This window comes from Geosmithia morbida, assembly GCF_012550715.1.
Source record: "Geosmithia morbida isolate 1262 chromosome Unknown scaffold_1, whole genome shotgun sequence".
NCBI lineage: Eukaryota > Fungi > Ascomycota > Sordariomycetes > Hypocreales > Bionectriaceae > Geosmithia > Geosmithia morbida.
Genome location: NW_023336188.1, coordinates 119,769 through 136,448, shown reverse-complemented (window position 1 = coordinate 136,448; position 16,680 = coordinate 119,769). Strand labels below are relative to the sequence as shown.

The following is a 16,680-nucleotide window of genomic DNA, read 5'->3' as shown; positions in this document are numbered from 1 at the left end:
AGGGGAAGAAAGAGGGAGCTATTACCGTGTAATAGCCCTTAGCTGGCCTCCGTTCTCTCTTCTCGCCCAAACTTGGTGGTAGCCGTATTCCCTACATGTGCTGCTCGCCAGAGCACTTCTTCTTTCTTTTGTTCTGATGGCTGTCCTGATGGAAATAGTTGCATATCTCCACAGATATTTGGCAGGAACTATCTGGTAAGAGGGGGGGGGGGGGGGGGGGAGAAGAAAAGCCCATGGTCTCACTGAGTGTGGTCGGGCGGTTGGTCCCAGGATTTGCGTGGCGCCCTCTTGGTAGAGGTTTTCCTGTCGGATCCGACAAACTCGAGGGCCCAGTCCCTGACCTTCTTCGTCTTGACAACTTGCGGATGGGCGCCTGGTTCTCTGGTCTTGCGGGTCAGATCTCTAGTCGAGTAGTATCCGCTGCCGTCGGCGGACCAGAGAAGCGTGATCTGGGTCAGACCTCTGCGCAGGCTCTGGCCGTAGACCCTATCCCGAAATACGTTGAGTGAGACGTTTCGCAGGAGCACCGTATCCTGGCGGTGAAGCCGGGCGAGCTGGGATTCGAGGATGGAGTCACTAGACAGCCAGCAGGTGACTCCGAAGCCCGACTTGGTATCGTCGCCGACGACGATCTCGACGAGCGACAGGGTGCTGCCCCAGCGCGTGGTCACGGTGCGCGGCTGGGCAACGGAGATGATGGCGACAATCAGGTTGACGGTGACTGTCTGCGGCCGCAGGGACAGTACGTGGCGGGCCGGCGGGACGTCCTCCAGGTCGGACAGGTGGCACGGGATGGGTTGTGGGGTGCCGGCGGCGACGGCAGAGCTTCCGGCCGAGGAGGACCACGTAGCGGTCGCGATAGACGTGTCGGCCGCAGCGCTACTCTGGTCACCGTCGAGCTGCGAAGAGGGGACGGCGGGGTTGTGGTGGGCGAGGGAGTGCTCGTAAAACTGAGACAGCAGGTCCTCTCCGCCATCGGCATTGGCCAGGTCCGAAGCATGGATCGTCGTGAAAAAGTCGCGACTCTGATCGGCAACGGTATCGTTCAGCTGATGCAGTTGGGAGAAGCCGCTCATGCGCAGGGGCTGGTGGATGAGAGGGAGAGAGAGCCAGACGGCGTGCGGGTGCGGATCGCGACGATGCTCATCCTCATCCCCCTCTCCACCAACGGAAGACCTGACGGCTCCATGACGGACAAATTGCTTGAATACCGGCTGCAGCCGGTCGAGCGTACATGAAGAGGCATTGACGATAGAGGGTGGAGGTGCCCCTACAAAAAGCATCACCTTGGGTGCCATGAGAGAAGATCCATCGGGTGGGTGTACGCTGAGTCCGAAGATGCACAAGCAAGATCCGGACCGCTCTCAACAGGCGGATGGCGAGAAAAAGAAAAGGGAAGAGGAGAAGACGAGAGGAGAAGAGATTTCTCAGTCTGGTTAGGTTGCTCGGTTCATTGATAGCTGAAGAGCGTGAGGGTATTATCTATTGGGCTGTGATTGCTGCATGTCTCACTCTACGGAGTAATCTTGCCCATCATATTAATATGGTGAGGATACTCCGTGCGGCGCCGCCCAGTAGTACGCGATGATGTGTGAATGCGAATTAAATATGGATAGATACATTCAATATTATTGCCGAGGCAAGACGGGAGGGGAGGAGGGCTAGTCAGGGCCCCGCATCTCGACCGTAGCCGATCCAATCTTGAAGCAACTACGAAGTGACAGTAACGGATACAGGCAGATAATATTATATACATGTACCGCGGTATCATGGTCATGGTCTCATTCACTCTCGTCCTCAAGAGGCAGGTTATACTGACCTTTCCACCTCGACGCATCCTCCCACGTGTTACGTATATAAAGTCTCGAAACACACACTTCATCTTCGTCGGTCTGTCCATTGATCGATAGCTAGCAGGGTTGGCAAGAGGAGCATAGTAGGCGGCGGCAATGGCCTCATCCATATTCCACATCAAGGAACACGTCCTCTCGACCGCTCATATTCGAGAATACGCCCGAGCAACAGGTCTGTCGCAAGACGATGAGCTGCTCCAGCACGTCAAGCAATACACGCCCAAGGATAATCCCAACCCTCGGAAGGGCGACGTGACCATCATCGGAGCCCACGCCAACGCATTTCCCAAGGTATGCGGGCTCTATTCTATCGTCCTATTGCGATCTCGACATCCTTAACCTGCCCCCCCCCCCCCCCCCCCCCCCNCCCCCCCCCCCCCCCCCCCCCCTTCTCACGGCCAATTCATCTCTGACCTACATGGCCAGGAGCTATATGAACCCCTGTGGGAGAATCTACACCGCGAAGCCAAGGCGTGCGGCGTACGTATCCGGACCATCCTGATCGCCGACGCAGCATGGCAAGGCCAGAGCGGGCTGCTCAACGAATCGAAGCTGGGCAATGACCGTGCGTGACCTTCCCTCCAGCATTTCCTCCATCGACGTGCGTCTCACTGACCCATCAATCAGCAAGCTGGCACGACTACCACCGCGACATACTGCACATGATCAACATCCTGCGACCGCCACGCCCCCTAGTGGGCATGGGCCACTCATTTGGCGCCGTGACCTTGGCCAACGTGGCGCTCGCATCACCTCGCCTGTTCAGCACCCTGGTCCTGATGGACCCGGCCTCGTCCAGCTTCGAAGCGGCCCCTATCGGCCGGCACGGCAGCGCCGAGGCGTCGACGAGCCTGCGCCGTCGCGACCTGTGGCCCTCCCGCGCCCAGGCGGCCGCCTCGTTCACGCGCAGCCCCTTCTTCAGGACGTGGGACCCGCGCGTGCTGGACCTGTACGTCCGGTACGGGCTGCACCCGACGTCCGAGTCCGACCCCGACGGCGAGGTCCGGCTCACCACGACCAAGCACCAGGAGGTCTTCACCTTCAGCCGACCCAGCTGGCACGCGTACGACGCCGAGGGCAGGAATCCCATCGACGACAACGACGTGCGCGTCGCCACCGCCCCGGATCTGCCCCACCACGCCGCCGGCTCTGGAGACGACAGCTTCACCTTCACCTGGCCGTTTTACCGGCCAGAGCAGATACGCTCCATCCGCAACCTGGCCCACATCCGCCCCTCGGTGCTGTACGTCTTCGCCCTGATGAGCAGCCTGTCAGGACCCGAACAGAGGGAGGAGAAGATGCGCCTCACGGGGTCGGGGAACGGCGGCAGCGGCGGCGCCAAGAACGGCAGGGTCAAGGCCGTCCTCGCCGAGAATAACGGCCACCTCGTCCCCATGGAGGACCCGGCCATGTGTGCTCGCGAGGCGGCCAGCTGGATAAGCCGGGAGATGGAGAGGTGGTGGGCCGAGGAGCGCCAGTACGAGGAGTGGACAAGGAAGCCGTATGCTGAGAAGGCCTGCGTCACAGACGAGTTCAAGGAGTGGACCGTCAGAGGGATGGAACACGTTGCAAAGGCTAACGCGAAGCTGTGATCAAAGACTGTCAGGAATTCACCTCCTGCAGGAAACATATACTGAGCTGAGGAAGCACAGATATACATCCTTCTACGCCAGCTTCATCTTGACTTTTTTTTTTTTTTTGGTTTTGTTTTCCCTGTACTAACTCGAAGCATCTCATAGATGTATATACAATCCTTGGCTTCGAAATTATACAATCCATTGCCCAACTTTTCAAATTCTCGCTTTTTTTATTTCCCCCTAGCATGGGTGAGATGTTATACATGTCCCAACCCCACATGGAGGGAAGATCAGATATAGTACATGCTGTCAGCCAGGTCGGCATGCACAGATGGCCCGGATACTGCTCCCCCCGTGGTGGCCCCCGATACACTGCCGGTCTCGAGCGTCATGGCATCGTCACTGTCGTCAAACATGTCGGGCCTGTGCGCGCGGGCCCTCTCGCAGACGATGTCGGCGTAGTAGGCGGGCGGGCAGATGCTGACGGCCTTGGTGGCCCGGCCATAGAGGTAGCACATCTGGTGGGTGAGGGCCTCGAGCTCGTTGGCCGCGGCCGCGATGCCGTAGTCGGCGCGGAAGATCTCGTCGACCAGGACGGTGTATCTCGCGGGTCGGGCAGTGCCCTTGAGGGCGTGGTGCGCGGTGAGGAAGAAGTCCCAGTACCGGGCCTGGGTGACGCCGCGGTCGACGATGGTGCCGGCCTGCACGTTGCCCGTGCTGCCTTCGGCGCAGCCGTCCTGGGCGGGGAAGAAGCGGGTCTGATGTCTCTTGACCGAGATGGCAAGCGTAATGCGGGGCAGGATGGCAGAGGGGGCATTCTGCTGCTGCTTGGGCGGCTTGCCCCCTCCCTTCTTGCCGCCTCCGCGCGCGGCAGCCGCGGCGTGGTGGTGGTACATGTCCCTGCAGGCCTTGCGGATGCGGGGTATCTCCTGCTCGACGACCTGGGAGAACTGGCTCTCGGACACTCCGTCGCGGTAGATGACGATGTTGGCGGGCAGGCTGCCGCCGTTGCTCTTCTGCCACAGGCCCAGGTGGCGCCTGAAGGCGTCGACGAGCCCGTCGCCCAGCATCTCCTGGCGCGAGCTCTGCTCCCAGGCCGTCGACGGCCACTGTGCGAGGTCGGTGTCGATGCTGGACACCATGCCTACCAAGCTGGGGGGCTCGTCCTTGCCGGCCTTGGGCGGCGCCATGTTGGTCGGGTGGGTGACGTCGTAGCCGACGACCATGGTCTTGCCGGCCCGGAGGAGCTTGAGGTCGTTGGGCAGCGCGTGGTTGGCGCCGCCGGCCTTGAGGTTCATCTTGAGCACGATGTTGGCCGCGTACGACATGCCGCCCTTGGTCATCTTGTCCGACACCATGCAGCTGGTGTGGACGCCGTGCAGGCAGTCGCCCAGCGTCTTGATCCGGCCGTACAGGCTGCTGTCGGCCCTGGATGACAGGATGAAGACGAGGAACTTGATGTCCTTGCTCTTGGCCCACCGGAACACCTCGTCCATCTCGGGGCCGTTAGCCTCCCACTGCTGGAGGACGGGGCGCGGGCAGGCCGTGCGCCGGGGCACCGTGAGACCGGACATGCGCATGAAGTCGGAGAATTCGTCCAGGAACTGCTCGGACTGCAGGCGTGCGTTGCCCGACAGCTTGATCTGCACCACCGACCACGACTTGATGTCGGCTCCTCGCGTCACCGTGCACGCCTTGAAGTTCCAGCTCCCCTTGTCGACAGGGACCGAGCTGGGCTTCTCCTTCCGCTTGTAATACACCGTCGGTGCCGGGAGCTTCCGCCCATCGACGGCCAGAAACTTGCGGTCCACCGAGATGCCAAAGTCGTTGAGGAACGGGCTGTCGAGTCCCAGAGTCCTCCGGCTGTTCTTCTCGATCAAGTCGGCGTTGAAGCTGGGAGGGTTGCAGGCGTGGTCGAGCATCTGTGTCGTCTCGTCCTGCTTGAGCTTGGTCTTGACTCCTTGGCCGGGCTGGATCTCGACAAGCTCTGCGGGGAAGTAGGTCGGGTTCTTCGAGTTACCTAGGTTGAATACGGGGTAGTCGCCAAGCTCCATGCCGTACTCTGTTTTTTTCCCAGTCAAGGTTAGCAACAACAACAACAACAACAAGGAGACGAGAAATGGATAATCGGTGCCATCAGGTTATACGGCTTACTCTGCTTGTAATGCTCCTCGACGGTAATGTACCGGCCACCGTTTCCCTCCTTGAGGAAAAACTTGATGTTGCGAGGGGCGGCAAACTCGAAGCCCGCGTCGATCTTGGGCTTCTGAGGGTCCCCGCCCCTGGGGATATCAAAGGAGGTAGCCAGGCTGTGTATGGCCTTGCTCCGCCTAACCATTTGACCGGTTGACAGCTTCACGTCGACCCAGACGCGCGACTTGCTGAGCATCTTGGCGACATTTCGAAGGTGACGCCGCAGCCGGTCGTCCGTCTTTGGCCTAGGGACGCCGGTGATACCGAGCTTTTGGAAGATGGCGACGGCATTTCCAGAATTTCTGAAAGTGCCGCAGGTCACATTTGTGTTGAGGAGCAGCTGGCCCGTGGCCGGTCGGACAGACTGGAAGAAGCCACGGAGGGCCTCGAGAGGTCGCGGGCCGAACCGCTGGTGCAGGTCTCGGATAGCTCTCTCCTTGTCAAACTGGGGTCCGAACGGGAAGAATCGCGACCCGCCCACCGTCGCAATCTGGTCGCTCTTTGACCGCGGGGTGAAGCCCATGACGATGTTGAGAGCGGTGACGGACTCCTGGAAGCGCGGGAATACGTGGTCGTCGGCCCTGAGGTCCTGGGTCTGGAGGTAGGTACCGAGCTCATCGAGGTTGGCCTCAAACGGGCCATTGATGGTGACCGAGAAGGAGTCAGACATGTCCGGGTCAGATTCGAATGGCACGCTGATCTCGATGGGATTCACGTCGAGAGGTAGCCTGTCCAGGGAGACCAGCTGGCTCTTGAACTCGGTGGCGACGACCGTCTTGCCGCTATAGTGGACCAGGACCTTTTCCATGACCAGCCGAAGCTTGCGACCCTTGACTTGGCCTGCAGCCTTCTTCTTGCCGTCGTCCTTGGCCATCTCTTCGATGTTAACTGTGTAGGACCACAGAGAGGGTGCCTTGACCTTGATGGCAAAGTAATTGGCCCAGAGCACGACGGGGGTGCCATTAGTCCCAAAAGACGGGCGCACAGGGAAATATTCATCAAAGGATGCGAGTGCAGAGGACGAGCCCTTGGAAGCTATGCTCAGCTTCCCGGCCTTCTTGGAGAGGTCGTCGACAGCCGAGGATCCGTGGAGCCTCTGCAGAACATCGTCCTCGAGCTTTCGGATGGTGGCGTCAACCTCGGGAGGTCCATGGGGGCTAGCACATTTTCCATCAGTCGGTCTCGGCAACCAGAAAACAAGAAGCCGGGGGATATTGGAGGACGGATCCGTTCAGGACATCAATACCTTGCGTAGATTTCAGGTGGGCCGCGAGGGCCGCCACCGCCACGTCCTCCATGACCACCTCGTCCACGGTCGCCTCCCCTACCGCCACGATCTCCGCCTCTGCCGGCATAGTCACCTCTCCCTCTGCCTCCACGATCTCCACCTCGGCCGGCATGGTCGCCCCTTCCTCTACCTCCACGATCTCCACCTCGGCCTATATAGTCACCCCTTCCTCTGCCTCCTCCGCGAGCATTGTCTCCACCGCCCCGGCTAGGACCACCTCCACGGTCAGCTCCGCCACGGTCAGCTCCACCGCGGCCACGTCCCCTGCCACCGCCTCTATCGCCGTCGCCACGGTGGCCTCCACCGCCTCCACGGCCTCTCCTGTCAGACATAGCTGATCAGGTATGATCTGATAGATATGGAAGTGCACAGAGAAAAAAGATTGACTGGATCAGTAAACAATACACTGGGAACAAACATTTGGTGAAGAAGAGGAAGCAAGCTAAGACGAACGATGAGGCTCGAATCGTAAAGGTGATGATTTTAGGGATAGCAATGAGTCCGGGCCCGATCAAGCTTGGGCTGTCTGAGCAGAGCTCTCTGTGTCTACAACTGGCCTCCCATAAAGGAGGCCGCTTCAACAATTAGGGCTAGAGGAGGATGTGCAGGACAAGAGTTGGAACAAAGGATGTCTTTCGAAAAAGACGGTGAGAGGGTAATGCTGCAGTTAGATGACCCAGATGGTGTGTGTGTGTGTGTGCAGAAGCGGCATGCAGGATTGCAACCCATGGAGGGGTGGCCCAGCAGGAGGGATGTTATGCATGATCTGTATTATGCTAGGTTACCCTAGAAATAATAATCATCCTATCTCGGTATCGTTTCTTTTTTTCGGAGCAATGGTAACGTATCGCTGTGCTATGTACTAATACTATCGTATATTATCAATAGAAGAGACAATCCTGGAAAGAGTGATGGGCAAAACGAACAAGTCTTGTTCTCACAATGCTATGTCGGATGCCCGAGGAGCGCCTAGATCAGCTATGAAATGGGCGACACTCCATCATTCATGTATACAATACATGAGCATGATCCACGCTCATCAGATGATTCCCCTCAATCCAGCTTGATGCCATAATCAATCGCATACGTCTGACGTCACTACTAGTAATACTACTACTACTAATACCAAAGACACATGGACCAACGCAATGAAACTTGCTACTGTGGAACATGTGATATCCGACAGGAAGCCTTGGGCCGTGCCGCGATACTGATTTGCCGGTATCCTGTCCGGTAACTGGCGACTACCAGCCTTATTGTCCAGCCTTGACCGTCTCTCAGGGAATGCATTCATGCAGTGTCGATGTGCTCGACATGACCCAACACGTGACACCTGCCCGCCAACTACACGTCAGTGCTCCTCTTGTTCAACACATGACAATGCCATCTACCTACATGACAAGCAACCGATCCCGGAGATATCTCCTAGTCCGGCGCCATCCCAACCTTCAGAAAGTTTCACACCGGGAAGTTTCGCACCGACTGCGGCAGCCCTTGGACGTTGAAAATCGTTGCCAGAGAGATAGATGCTCCTCGCCGCTTCGGGCGCCGACCTCCACCAGAGACAGTCCTAGATAGACATGGACGGCACTCTTCAAGGACGACGAGTCACTGTGCCCCGGGCTCCAGCCCTACGAGCACCATAGGTCAACGGGGGCGTTGATATATACGGTAGCGCTTGTATACGATACATGTAAGGGGTGATTCAGAATGCTGCGTGCGCCGTAGCATAGAGTCCCCCAAGCTGCCTCATGCATGTACGCACAATACGATGTCATCAAGTGCTGAACGTAGCTTTGCACGGGATAATATTCCGCCTTGCGTGATTGACCGCAGACTGATACACGGACAAGTTAATACTGTACAATCTCCTTCCACGACCATCGTATCAGTCTCACCCAGTTCTGCCGTCGCCAGCAGTGATTGGTTCTAGAGACAGAGCATCGGAAGAGAGATGTTTGTAGGAGGAGAGGTAGATTCACGGTACGGAAATAGGTGCAGTGTGCTACCGCGGCTTCCCGTGTATCACGGGACAAGCAGACATGATTAACTGCTATAGTTCACGTTCAACTAGGCGACTGGAGATCGAATCAATGCCAATAGAGGCACCGAATCTGTCGGATGATTGGGGAAGCCCGACAGATAGGAATAGACAGGCGAGTTACGTCGTACAGATAAGCTACGTCGAACAGATCTCCTGAAAGATGAACACCAACGTAGGGAGTGGACAAGGTTCACGACCGTGATTGAAATGTTAGAGAATTGACAGCCTCGGGCGCCACACGACCCAAGAGGGGAGACAGATTGTCTGCTGTCAAGAGTGGCATGAGGATATTTGTCGACAACTATTACTTCGTACATGTATATGATAATATATAGGACGGGTGGTCCCGAGACAAGAAAAAATAGCATAACTCAACACCCTTTTGTCTAGAGATAGACATGCAGAGAGACAGACTTCTGCCCGTACAGCCATAACCTTCTCTCTCACCGGCAACACCGGAAAGAAAAAAAAACAATGTGCCAGGGAATCGCATACAACATCCTATGCATCTGCACGAATCCTCAGTGCCCGCTCATGGACCCCGATCCTGGCCGTCACACCCACGTCTTGTCCGCCGCTGTTGACCACTGCCGGTGGGAGTATTGCGACTAGTGGATCTGCAACGGGCCCCCCGAGCTCGTCCTTCAGCCATACGTGACGCCCATGTGCAAGACCGTCACCATCCAGAACTATGTCCGCTCCACCGTTATATGCGCAGCATGCCAGAGGAGTTGCGTCCAGGCGCCATAGGGCAGGACCGTGAGCTCTATGGCTTGTGGAGGTGGCCTCTGCCCTCTTTCTCCCAGTTAGGCTGAGCTGAGGAGAGTTGGTTCACCGTGCAGTCGGTATGTGGGCGAAAGTGGACACGGTTGTATCCGGTTTGGAAAAGCGAAATATGGTCCATGTATTGTCCCGATGCTGTGACAGCGTGCAGCAGTCCTATGTGTTTTGATATATCAATTGGAAACATCGTACTCCACCTCGGTCTTTGCGACACTAGCCTCCTGGTCGGCAGCGAGCGTGCTAGGTTTGCAGCCCAGAAACCGAATATGACTGAGGTCTAGGAGCCGCGCAAATCCCGCGACAGGCCTATTGTCAGCATCATACTGGCTCGACCCCCCCTGAAGGCTTCTTTAGTTTCCCGCGTCGGGGCGTAATAGGCGAGTTTCCAGACCTCACGATTGACACAGGATCCAACTTCATAGTCCCGACGCCGATGACGCAGTGAGCGCAATCACGTCCAATAGGCCTGAAGATAGAGCTTGTCTGAGCGGAGCCGTCGGATCAAGCATCGGAGGTGACATGGCCAGCCGTGGCAACGGAGAGGATCTCCTCCTCTAGGCCCTCGACGGCAACCACCTCAAGACCAGCGTCCTGGAGCAGCTTCCGACCCGGGTTCTGACCGACAAAAGTCTCGGGCTCCTGGACGCCGACGTAGACAGTCTTGATCCAAGATTTCTGCCGAATGATCCGCTCCACGCACGGAAGCTTGCCACTCAGACGTTTGAAGCACGGCTCGACCGTCGTGTACAGCACATGGAGCTCCTTGATGGACTCGGCAAGCTGCTCCTCCGATGTGGAGTGCTCCTCTGCCAGCTTAAGGAGGCAGCATTCCTCAGCATGTGTGTTTCCGGGAAGCTCCAGGGTGTACCCCTCCGCAGAGATGTGACCGTCAGAGAGGCGCACGAGGACAGCCCCGACTCGGAAGTTGGTGGGCTTGGGTGGTGATTTGCGTGCAAGATCCAAGGCGCGACGCATGGTGACCTTGTGATCCATCGGATTCGAGGCCATGCTGTGATAGATAAACCAGCAGGTTTGAAGAAAGCTGGTTTGGTAAAATGAATGACTGATGTTAATTTGGTGGGAAGGAGTGGTGGTTTGTGAGATTGATTGGACCCCGCAGGGGACAGAGGGAAAAACAGGTGCACAAATCAGTCAACCCCCACGTCACAAGGCAGCTCCTATCTCGACGCGTCCAACAACGCGTTCCCTCTTTCTCTTAAACTCATCCGACCGCATCCACCCCGAGAACAAAACAGAAAATAACATCTGCCCCTGATCCACAACTATGTCGGATTACGAGGAGCCCCTGGATAGCGTGCCGCCGGTGATTGATCCGTATGATGTCCTAGAGCTGGAGCGTAGCTGCACTGCCGATGAGATCAAAAAGGCGTATCGCAAAGCAGCTCTGAAGCATCATCCGGGTATAGTCTTCCTTGGCCACGTCCGCACACGTTGCATCTAACACCCGGAAGCTAACAGCTCATTCGTATCACAGACAAGGTTCCCGACGACCCCAAAAAGAAAAAGAAGGCCCATGAGATATTCCAGGAGATAGCCTTTGCCTACGCAGTGCTGTCTGACGAGACGCGACGCAAGCGGTATGACGAGACGGGATCGACATCCGAGTCCATCGTCGACGCTGACGGCTTCGACTGGAGTGACTATTACCGATCCCAATTCAAGGACGCCGTCAACGCCGACGCCATCGAACAATTCGCCGAACAGTACAAGGGCTCGGAGGACGAGAAGTCAGACCTACTAGCCGCCTTTGAGCTGTTCGAGGGCGATATGGATATGATCTACGAGACCGTCATTCTCAGTGACCCCGTCGATGACGACGAGCGCTTTCGCAGGATCATCGACGAGGCCATCGCGAACAGGGAGGTGCCCGCCTTCAGGCCCTACCTGAAGGAGAACAAGAAGACCGCAGCCGCCCGCGCTAAAAAGGCCGTCAAGCAGAAGGAGGCTGAGGCCGTCGAGGCGGAGGAATATGCAAAGGAGTTGGGTGTCTACGACAAGCTCTTCGGAGACAAGAAGGGTGCCCCGGCCAAGGTTGGCGGCAAGAAGAAGAAGAAGGATTCCTCCGAGGACGCGCTCGCTTCCCTGATCCAGAAGAGGCAGCAGGATAGATCGTCGGACAACTTCCTTGATCGCATTGCCGAGAAGTACGGCGCCCAGGAGAGAGGAAAGAAGGGAAAGAAGCGCGTCTTGCCGGATGAGCCACCTGAGGAGGCTTTTGCCGCCACGGCTGCTAGGAAGAAATCGGCCCAGAAGCCGAGGGAAGAGCCCCTCCCCCAGACGCCGCCGCGCCAGACTGGACCTAGGTCCAAGAAGTGAAGGGCAGATGAAAACTGTAACCAGATTATGCACGGAAAGCATTTACTTGGAGTTAGATTAGGCTAGGAGTATCCGGTCTTTGTTTTTTTCTTCTTTTTTCTTTTTACGTCTTCTCACGATGACACGGGTCTGTTCATTTAGGGATTTAGGACTACACATCCGGGCAGTTTATTATAGGGCCGCGAGAACACACAATATTGTTTGCTGCTCATGATCACTATCTATCAGAAGAGTGAAACGTAGAAAGTTCATCGGACTCGATCGTAGATGCAGAAGAAGAAGAAAAGTCCCACGGGCTCCGATTCAGGACCGATGTACGCCGCTGATGGCTATGATGGACATTAGCGGGGCATCAGTTCGTGTCATCTCTACGGCGTATTAATACTAAACTCCACAGCCAAGCGAACCCACTCCCGAGCATATCACATCCACGCCTACCGTGGCTCAACGCTGCCGGACAGCGATGCCACTCCGCGCCTACCCATTCGACGCGAAAGACGAGGCATGACCAACAAAGGCAACACGCGAACAAGGCGGCCATCCTGAGGGTGCCTCGACAGTATGCCATGAGTGACGTCTCGCGTGGTCCCAACACCTATCCACGATGCTGCTTCAACCTATCCCCGACTTATAACGCATGGTGCATGTTCCGGGTGGCAGACATCCGTCGTCTGAGAACGCATCCCGACTATGAAGGTAATGCCTTTTCCACCAACCCCTCCTGCAGCGCAGCGCTAACCGCATGCGCAGGTCAGGACATCTACTTCTACAATAACCTGCCAGTCAGATGGGTGCGCATCGTGGGGATAGTAGTAGCGATTGACGAATTCTCCGGGCGACGCGTCTTCACGGTCGACGACAGCAGCGGAGCGTGCATCGAGACGGTCACACCTTATACGACTCGCGCGGCAGTGCCGGCCGGCAACGACAACCACAGCAATGATAGTAACTCGGGAAGGGCAGGGGACACAGACATGAAACCCTATCCCTACGCGGGGATCGATGTCGGCTCCGTCGTCGACGTGAAGGGCGGTCTCACCGCCTTCCGGAAAGAGCTGCAGATCAGTATCGAAAGGATGGTCGTCCTGAGCGGCACAACGGAAGAGTTGGCGCTGTGGGAAAAGAGGGCCAAGTTCCAGCGCGACGTGCTCGGAAAGCCGTGGATCCTAGACCAGGGTGACATTATGCGGTGCCGCGAGGAGGCGGAGCAGGAGGAGAGAGCTGCCGAGCGCAAGGCCAGGCGGCTCCGGGAGGCAATCGCGCAGACGTCACTGGACCACAAGAATGCCTACAGGAGCAAGCCTGCTATGGGAAAGAAGCAGCCCGTCCGGGAGAGGGAGTCTGAGTCTCCCGAAAGACTGCCGAGGAATCTTCGAGAGCTGGTTCAGCGTGGCGACCTGCCGAGGGGCCATTACAGTACTCTGGGGCTGTAGGTCGGAAAAGAGACGCATGGGGATATGCCTTCATATGATGTACGCTATTTCGGGTTTACCTAGTATTAATAGTCATTGCACTGCAACGCGGTTTGTTCGTCTTCCACTACAACGTACGTGCAGCCTTGACATTGATCGCTTTTACGTCATACCGTGGAAGTAGGGACGCACCGCGACCGAGGCATTGATCTCACGAGCACGAACGCAATTGTAAGATGAAGGCCCTTGCAAGATGGCCAGACGCTTTGGCTTGCGTTGTGGTGTCACGGCTGCATTCGCTCAAGCGAGCTCGTGAAGGGATGGTCTGGGAAGCCTCAGCTGAACACCGCAAATTAGGTATCCCCACATCCCCCTCCCCCTCCACGCAAGACTTTGAGCCTGCATCTACCGGGCGTTTTATGCCCCAACTACCCAGATCGTTCGCGTCAATTGCTGCTTATCCGAACTCTACCGTTCAGTCGCAGGAGGTACGTACGACGCTCTCGCATATGCGGCGGCTGAATATACACAATCCCGCACAAGTCCCTAGTGAGCAGTACGGGTGGGTAGCACTTTCCTCCTTTCTAGCAAGCCAGACACATGAAGCCCCAGATGCTCGTCGTCATGGCCGGCCATCCTCCTCCCAATTACAACTCCTCTGAAACGTGGTATCATACTCCATGTTTGCCAAAATTCGCATGCATTTCCACCCATCTACCATCAGCAGACCCTCTCCCTACATCTCGTGGCTCCTTCCAAGCCTGGCACACATCACCTTGGAACATACGCCTCTCATGCTTCGTCTTTCCTGCTATCATCTACACTACTTTGAGTCACATACGTCAGATCTGCGGCTTCTCATAGATGAGTCTGAAATGGAGCAAATTATGGCATCTGTACGAGACCAATTGGTGTCTTCCGAAGCATTCTACCGTAGTAGCTTGGCAGGCCTTTATCCGACACCATCAATACCCCTACGATGGCACTTGGCCACGTACTCAGGAGAATTGTGATGCTGACATGGTCTCGGTTAGCTTGCGGCTCCTTCTTGCCTTCAATCTCAATTCCACCGACCCTGGAATACAGCGGACGCATTCGTGGCGAGCCATCTGGCCCAGCGCCTTCATCGTTGATCCCTCGAGTCTTCAGGGCGCTCAACAATACGGCGCCACAAGTCGTCAAAGCCACGCATACGACCTCACCCACATCTGTATCAGCTGGCGGTTCAACACCAAAATCCTTGAAAAACATATTCAGCCTTTCCATCACCTCTGACTTCCGCCATGCCCGCCCGCAACATATTTGCCGATGCGGTTGGCACGGAGCCTCCGCCATCCATGATGGAGGTGAAGCAGGACCATCCGGTCCCTCGCAAAGGTATCATGCAACAGGCCCCGCTGCAGACCAACAAATTCTATTCCAACTTCTTCCTGGCGGAACAGCGAGCGCCAACCTACACGTTCCCTTATTCAATAACGTGGGGCGGTGGTACGGGCGTGACGAAAACCTGGGGCATGGTCTGCTCTCATATCGAGGCCCACCAGCGAGTATTTGGCGAGGAGAAGTTCTTTGCTTCCTCATATTACCTCAATCCTGTCGGGATAGAATCACTTGCGCTCTCAGCTAGAGAGCTTGGAAATGACACCACAGTATCGATGGACAGCATAACTGCCTTCTCCTCCAGGGTTCACCTCAGCACAAGCCGCGTGACGCTTCCGATCGTCTCCTTCTCTCTGGCCCAGGGAATGCCCTATCTTACGTCGGTATATCACGGAGCTACGCCACTTATCCAGACCGGAGTCTTTTTCAGGTCGGTGACCAAGTTCTCCAAGGACCTGAAGCGAAACTTGAGCAAGTTCACCATTGTCCTGGAGGACGGCGCAACCTGGCGACTGTACGCGTGGGCGACGGAGGGCGAAGGCTTGGACCTAGACGTGATGAACAACGGAATGGCGGTCTCGCGGAAGCCTTTTAGCGGTGTCCTGCAGATCGCCAAGGACCCGATGACTCCCGGATCGGAACAGGCTCTCGATGACGGTGCAGGTATCTACCCGGTCTCTCTTGAATTGACCGGGTCTACTGCCGGCAAGAAGGGATGGTACCAGTTCCACTTTCAAACGTCTGGCCACGAAACCGGGAATCTGTACATGTACGCCCTTCCCCACCACGTGGAGTCGTTCGATCGCGAGACTGCGGAGCAGCTCCAGAGAATTCAACTACAAACGCCGACCAAGGGTGTGGCAAACCTCGTCAGGGGAGACACGTGGACCATGGTCGAGCCGGAGATGCCGGTCGGGTTGGAATTTGCACCGTGGCATCCCATGAACGGGACGGTTAAGGAGATTTCAGACGAAGCAAAGGTCCTCATTCGGGCGGCGGCCACCCGGGAACTGGGATCGGACGTGGCTACCGAGGGCGAAATGGAGTCAATGTACTTTGGCGGAAAGGTGCGTGCATTGTGGTGAAGGGCGACACAAGGACGGATTCGATGCTAATCACCAGTCTTACGCAGGCCCTTGCCAAGTTCGCCCTCCTTGTATATGTCGCATCCGATTTGCTCAAGGATCAAGCCATGGCTCAAAGTGGACTTGAGAAGCTCAAGAAGGTATTTGGAATCTTCGCAGCCAATGAACAAAAGCACCCGCTATGCTATGACAGTGAGTGGCACACGTCCTCGTTCGCGCCGAAGAATGAAGTATCCCTCTGACTGCTCTAGGTGCTTGGGGCGGCGTTGTGTCGTCGGCGACTTATACGACGGGCGACTTGCTCATTGACTTTGGCAATACGCTGTACAATGACCACCACTTTCACTACGGGTACCATATCCTCGCTGCCGCCATCATCGGACATCTCGATGGCGACTGGGTGAAGGAGAACAGAGACTATGTCAACAGCCTGGTGCGAGATGTAGCCAACCCGAGCCAGGACGACAAGTACTTTCCCATGTGGAGGAACTTTGACTGGTATCACGGGCACAGCTGGGCGCATGGGCTCTTCGCGTCGGCGGACGGAAAGGTGCGGAACCTGTTCTGTATCCTACAGCACTGATGAGACCGTTGCTGATGGCTGTTTTGTTGCGTTGCAGAACCAGGAATCAAGTTCGGAAGACATGATGCATGCGTATGCGCTCAAGATGTGGGGGCACGTGTCCGGAGACGAGTCCCTCGAGGCCCGGTAAGAATACGACGGCTTC

The 16,680-nt window shown here is 56.7% G+C and overlaps 7 protein-coding genes across 7 annotated transcripts; 4 read left to right on the top strand and 3 right to left on the bottom strand.

Annotated features, from left to right (window-relative positions):
• Positions 1-239: 239 nt before the first annotated feature.
• On the bottom strand, positions 240-1,298 carry GMORB2_0807 (uncharacterized protein; the record flags this gene model as incomplete). The annotated part of the gene is made up of 1 exon (XM_035462791.1): positions 240-1,298. The coding sequence occupies one exon, from the start codon at positions 1,296-1,298 to the stop codon at positions 240-242; it is 1,059 nt and encodes a 352-aa protein (XP_035324215.1).
• A 651-nt stretch (positions 1,299-1,949) lies between these two features.
• On the top strand, positions 1,950-3,445 carry GMORB2_0806 (uncharacterized protein; the record flags this gene model as incomplete). The annotated part of the gene is made up of 3 exons (XM_035462790.1): positions 1,950-2,144; positions 2,280-2,418; positions 2,481-3,445. The coding sequence occupies 3 exons, from the start codon at positions 1,950-1,952 to the stop codon at positions 3,443-3,445; spliced, it is 1,299 nt and encodes a 432-aa protein (XP_035324214.1).
• A 275-nt stretch (positions 3,446-3,720) lies between these two features.
• On the bottom strand, positions 3,721-7,230 carry GMORB2_0805 (Piwi domain; the record flags this gene model as incomplete). Its single annotated transcript, XM_035462789.1, is given in 4 exon segments — positions 3,721-5,492; positions 5,585-6,761; positions 6,847-7,062; positions 7,075-7,230. Coding segments are annotated over 4 exon segments (3,321 nt in total), but the record flags the coding sequence as incomplete, so codon positions are not given.
• A 3,009-nt stretch (positions 7,231-10,239) lies between these two features.
• GMORB2_0804 (Pyrimidine deaminase domain of riboflavin biosynthesis protein RibD) lies at positions 10,240-10,746 on the bottom strand (the record flags this gene model as incomplete). The annotated part of the gene is made up of 1 exon (XM_035462788.1): positions 10,240-10,746. The coding sequence occupies one exon, from the start codon at positions 10,744-10,746 to the stop codon at positions 10,240-10,242; it is 507 nt and encodes a 168-aa protein (XP_035324212.1).
• Positions 10,747-11,023: 277 nt separating this feature from the next.
• GMORB2_0803 (DnaJ-like protein subfamily C member 9) lies at positions 11,024-12,075 on the top strand (the record flags this gene model as incomplete). The annotated part of the gene is made up of 2 exons (XM_035462787.1): positions 11,024-11,159; positions 11,234-12,075. The coding sequence occupies 2 exons, from the start codon at positions 11,024-11,026 to the stop codon at positions 12,073-12,075; spliced, it is 978 nt and encodes a 325-aa protein (XP_035324211.1).
• A 566-nt stretch (positions 12,076-12,641) lies between these two features.
• Positions 12,642-13,508, top strand: GMORB2_0802 (uncharacterized protein; the record flags this gene model as incomplete). Its single annotated transcript, XM_035462786.1, has 1 exon — positions 12,642-13,508. The coding sequence occupies one exon, from the start codon at positions 12,642-12,644 to the stop codon at positions 13,506-13,508; it is 867 nt and encodes a 288-aa protein (XP_035324210.1).
• Positions 13,509-14,770: 1,262 nt separating this feature from the next.
• Positions 14,771-16,659, top strand: GMORB2_0801 (endo-1,3(4)-beta-glucanase; the record flags this gene model as incomplete). Its single annotated transcript, XM_035462785.1, has 4 exons — positions 14,771-15,934; positions 16,000-16,144; positions 16,204-16,502; positions 16,573-16,659. Coding segments are annotated over 4 exons (1,695 nt in total), but the record flags the coding sequence as incomplete, so codon positions are not given.
• Between the last annotated feature and the right edge of the window lie 21 nt (positions 16,660-16,680).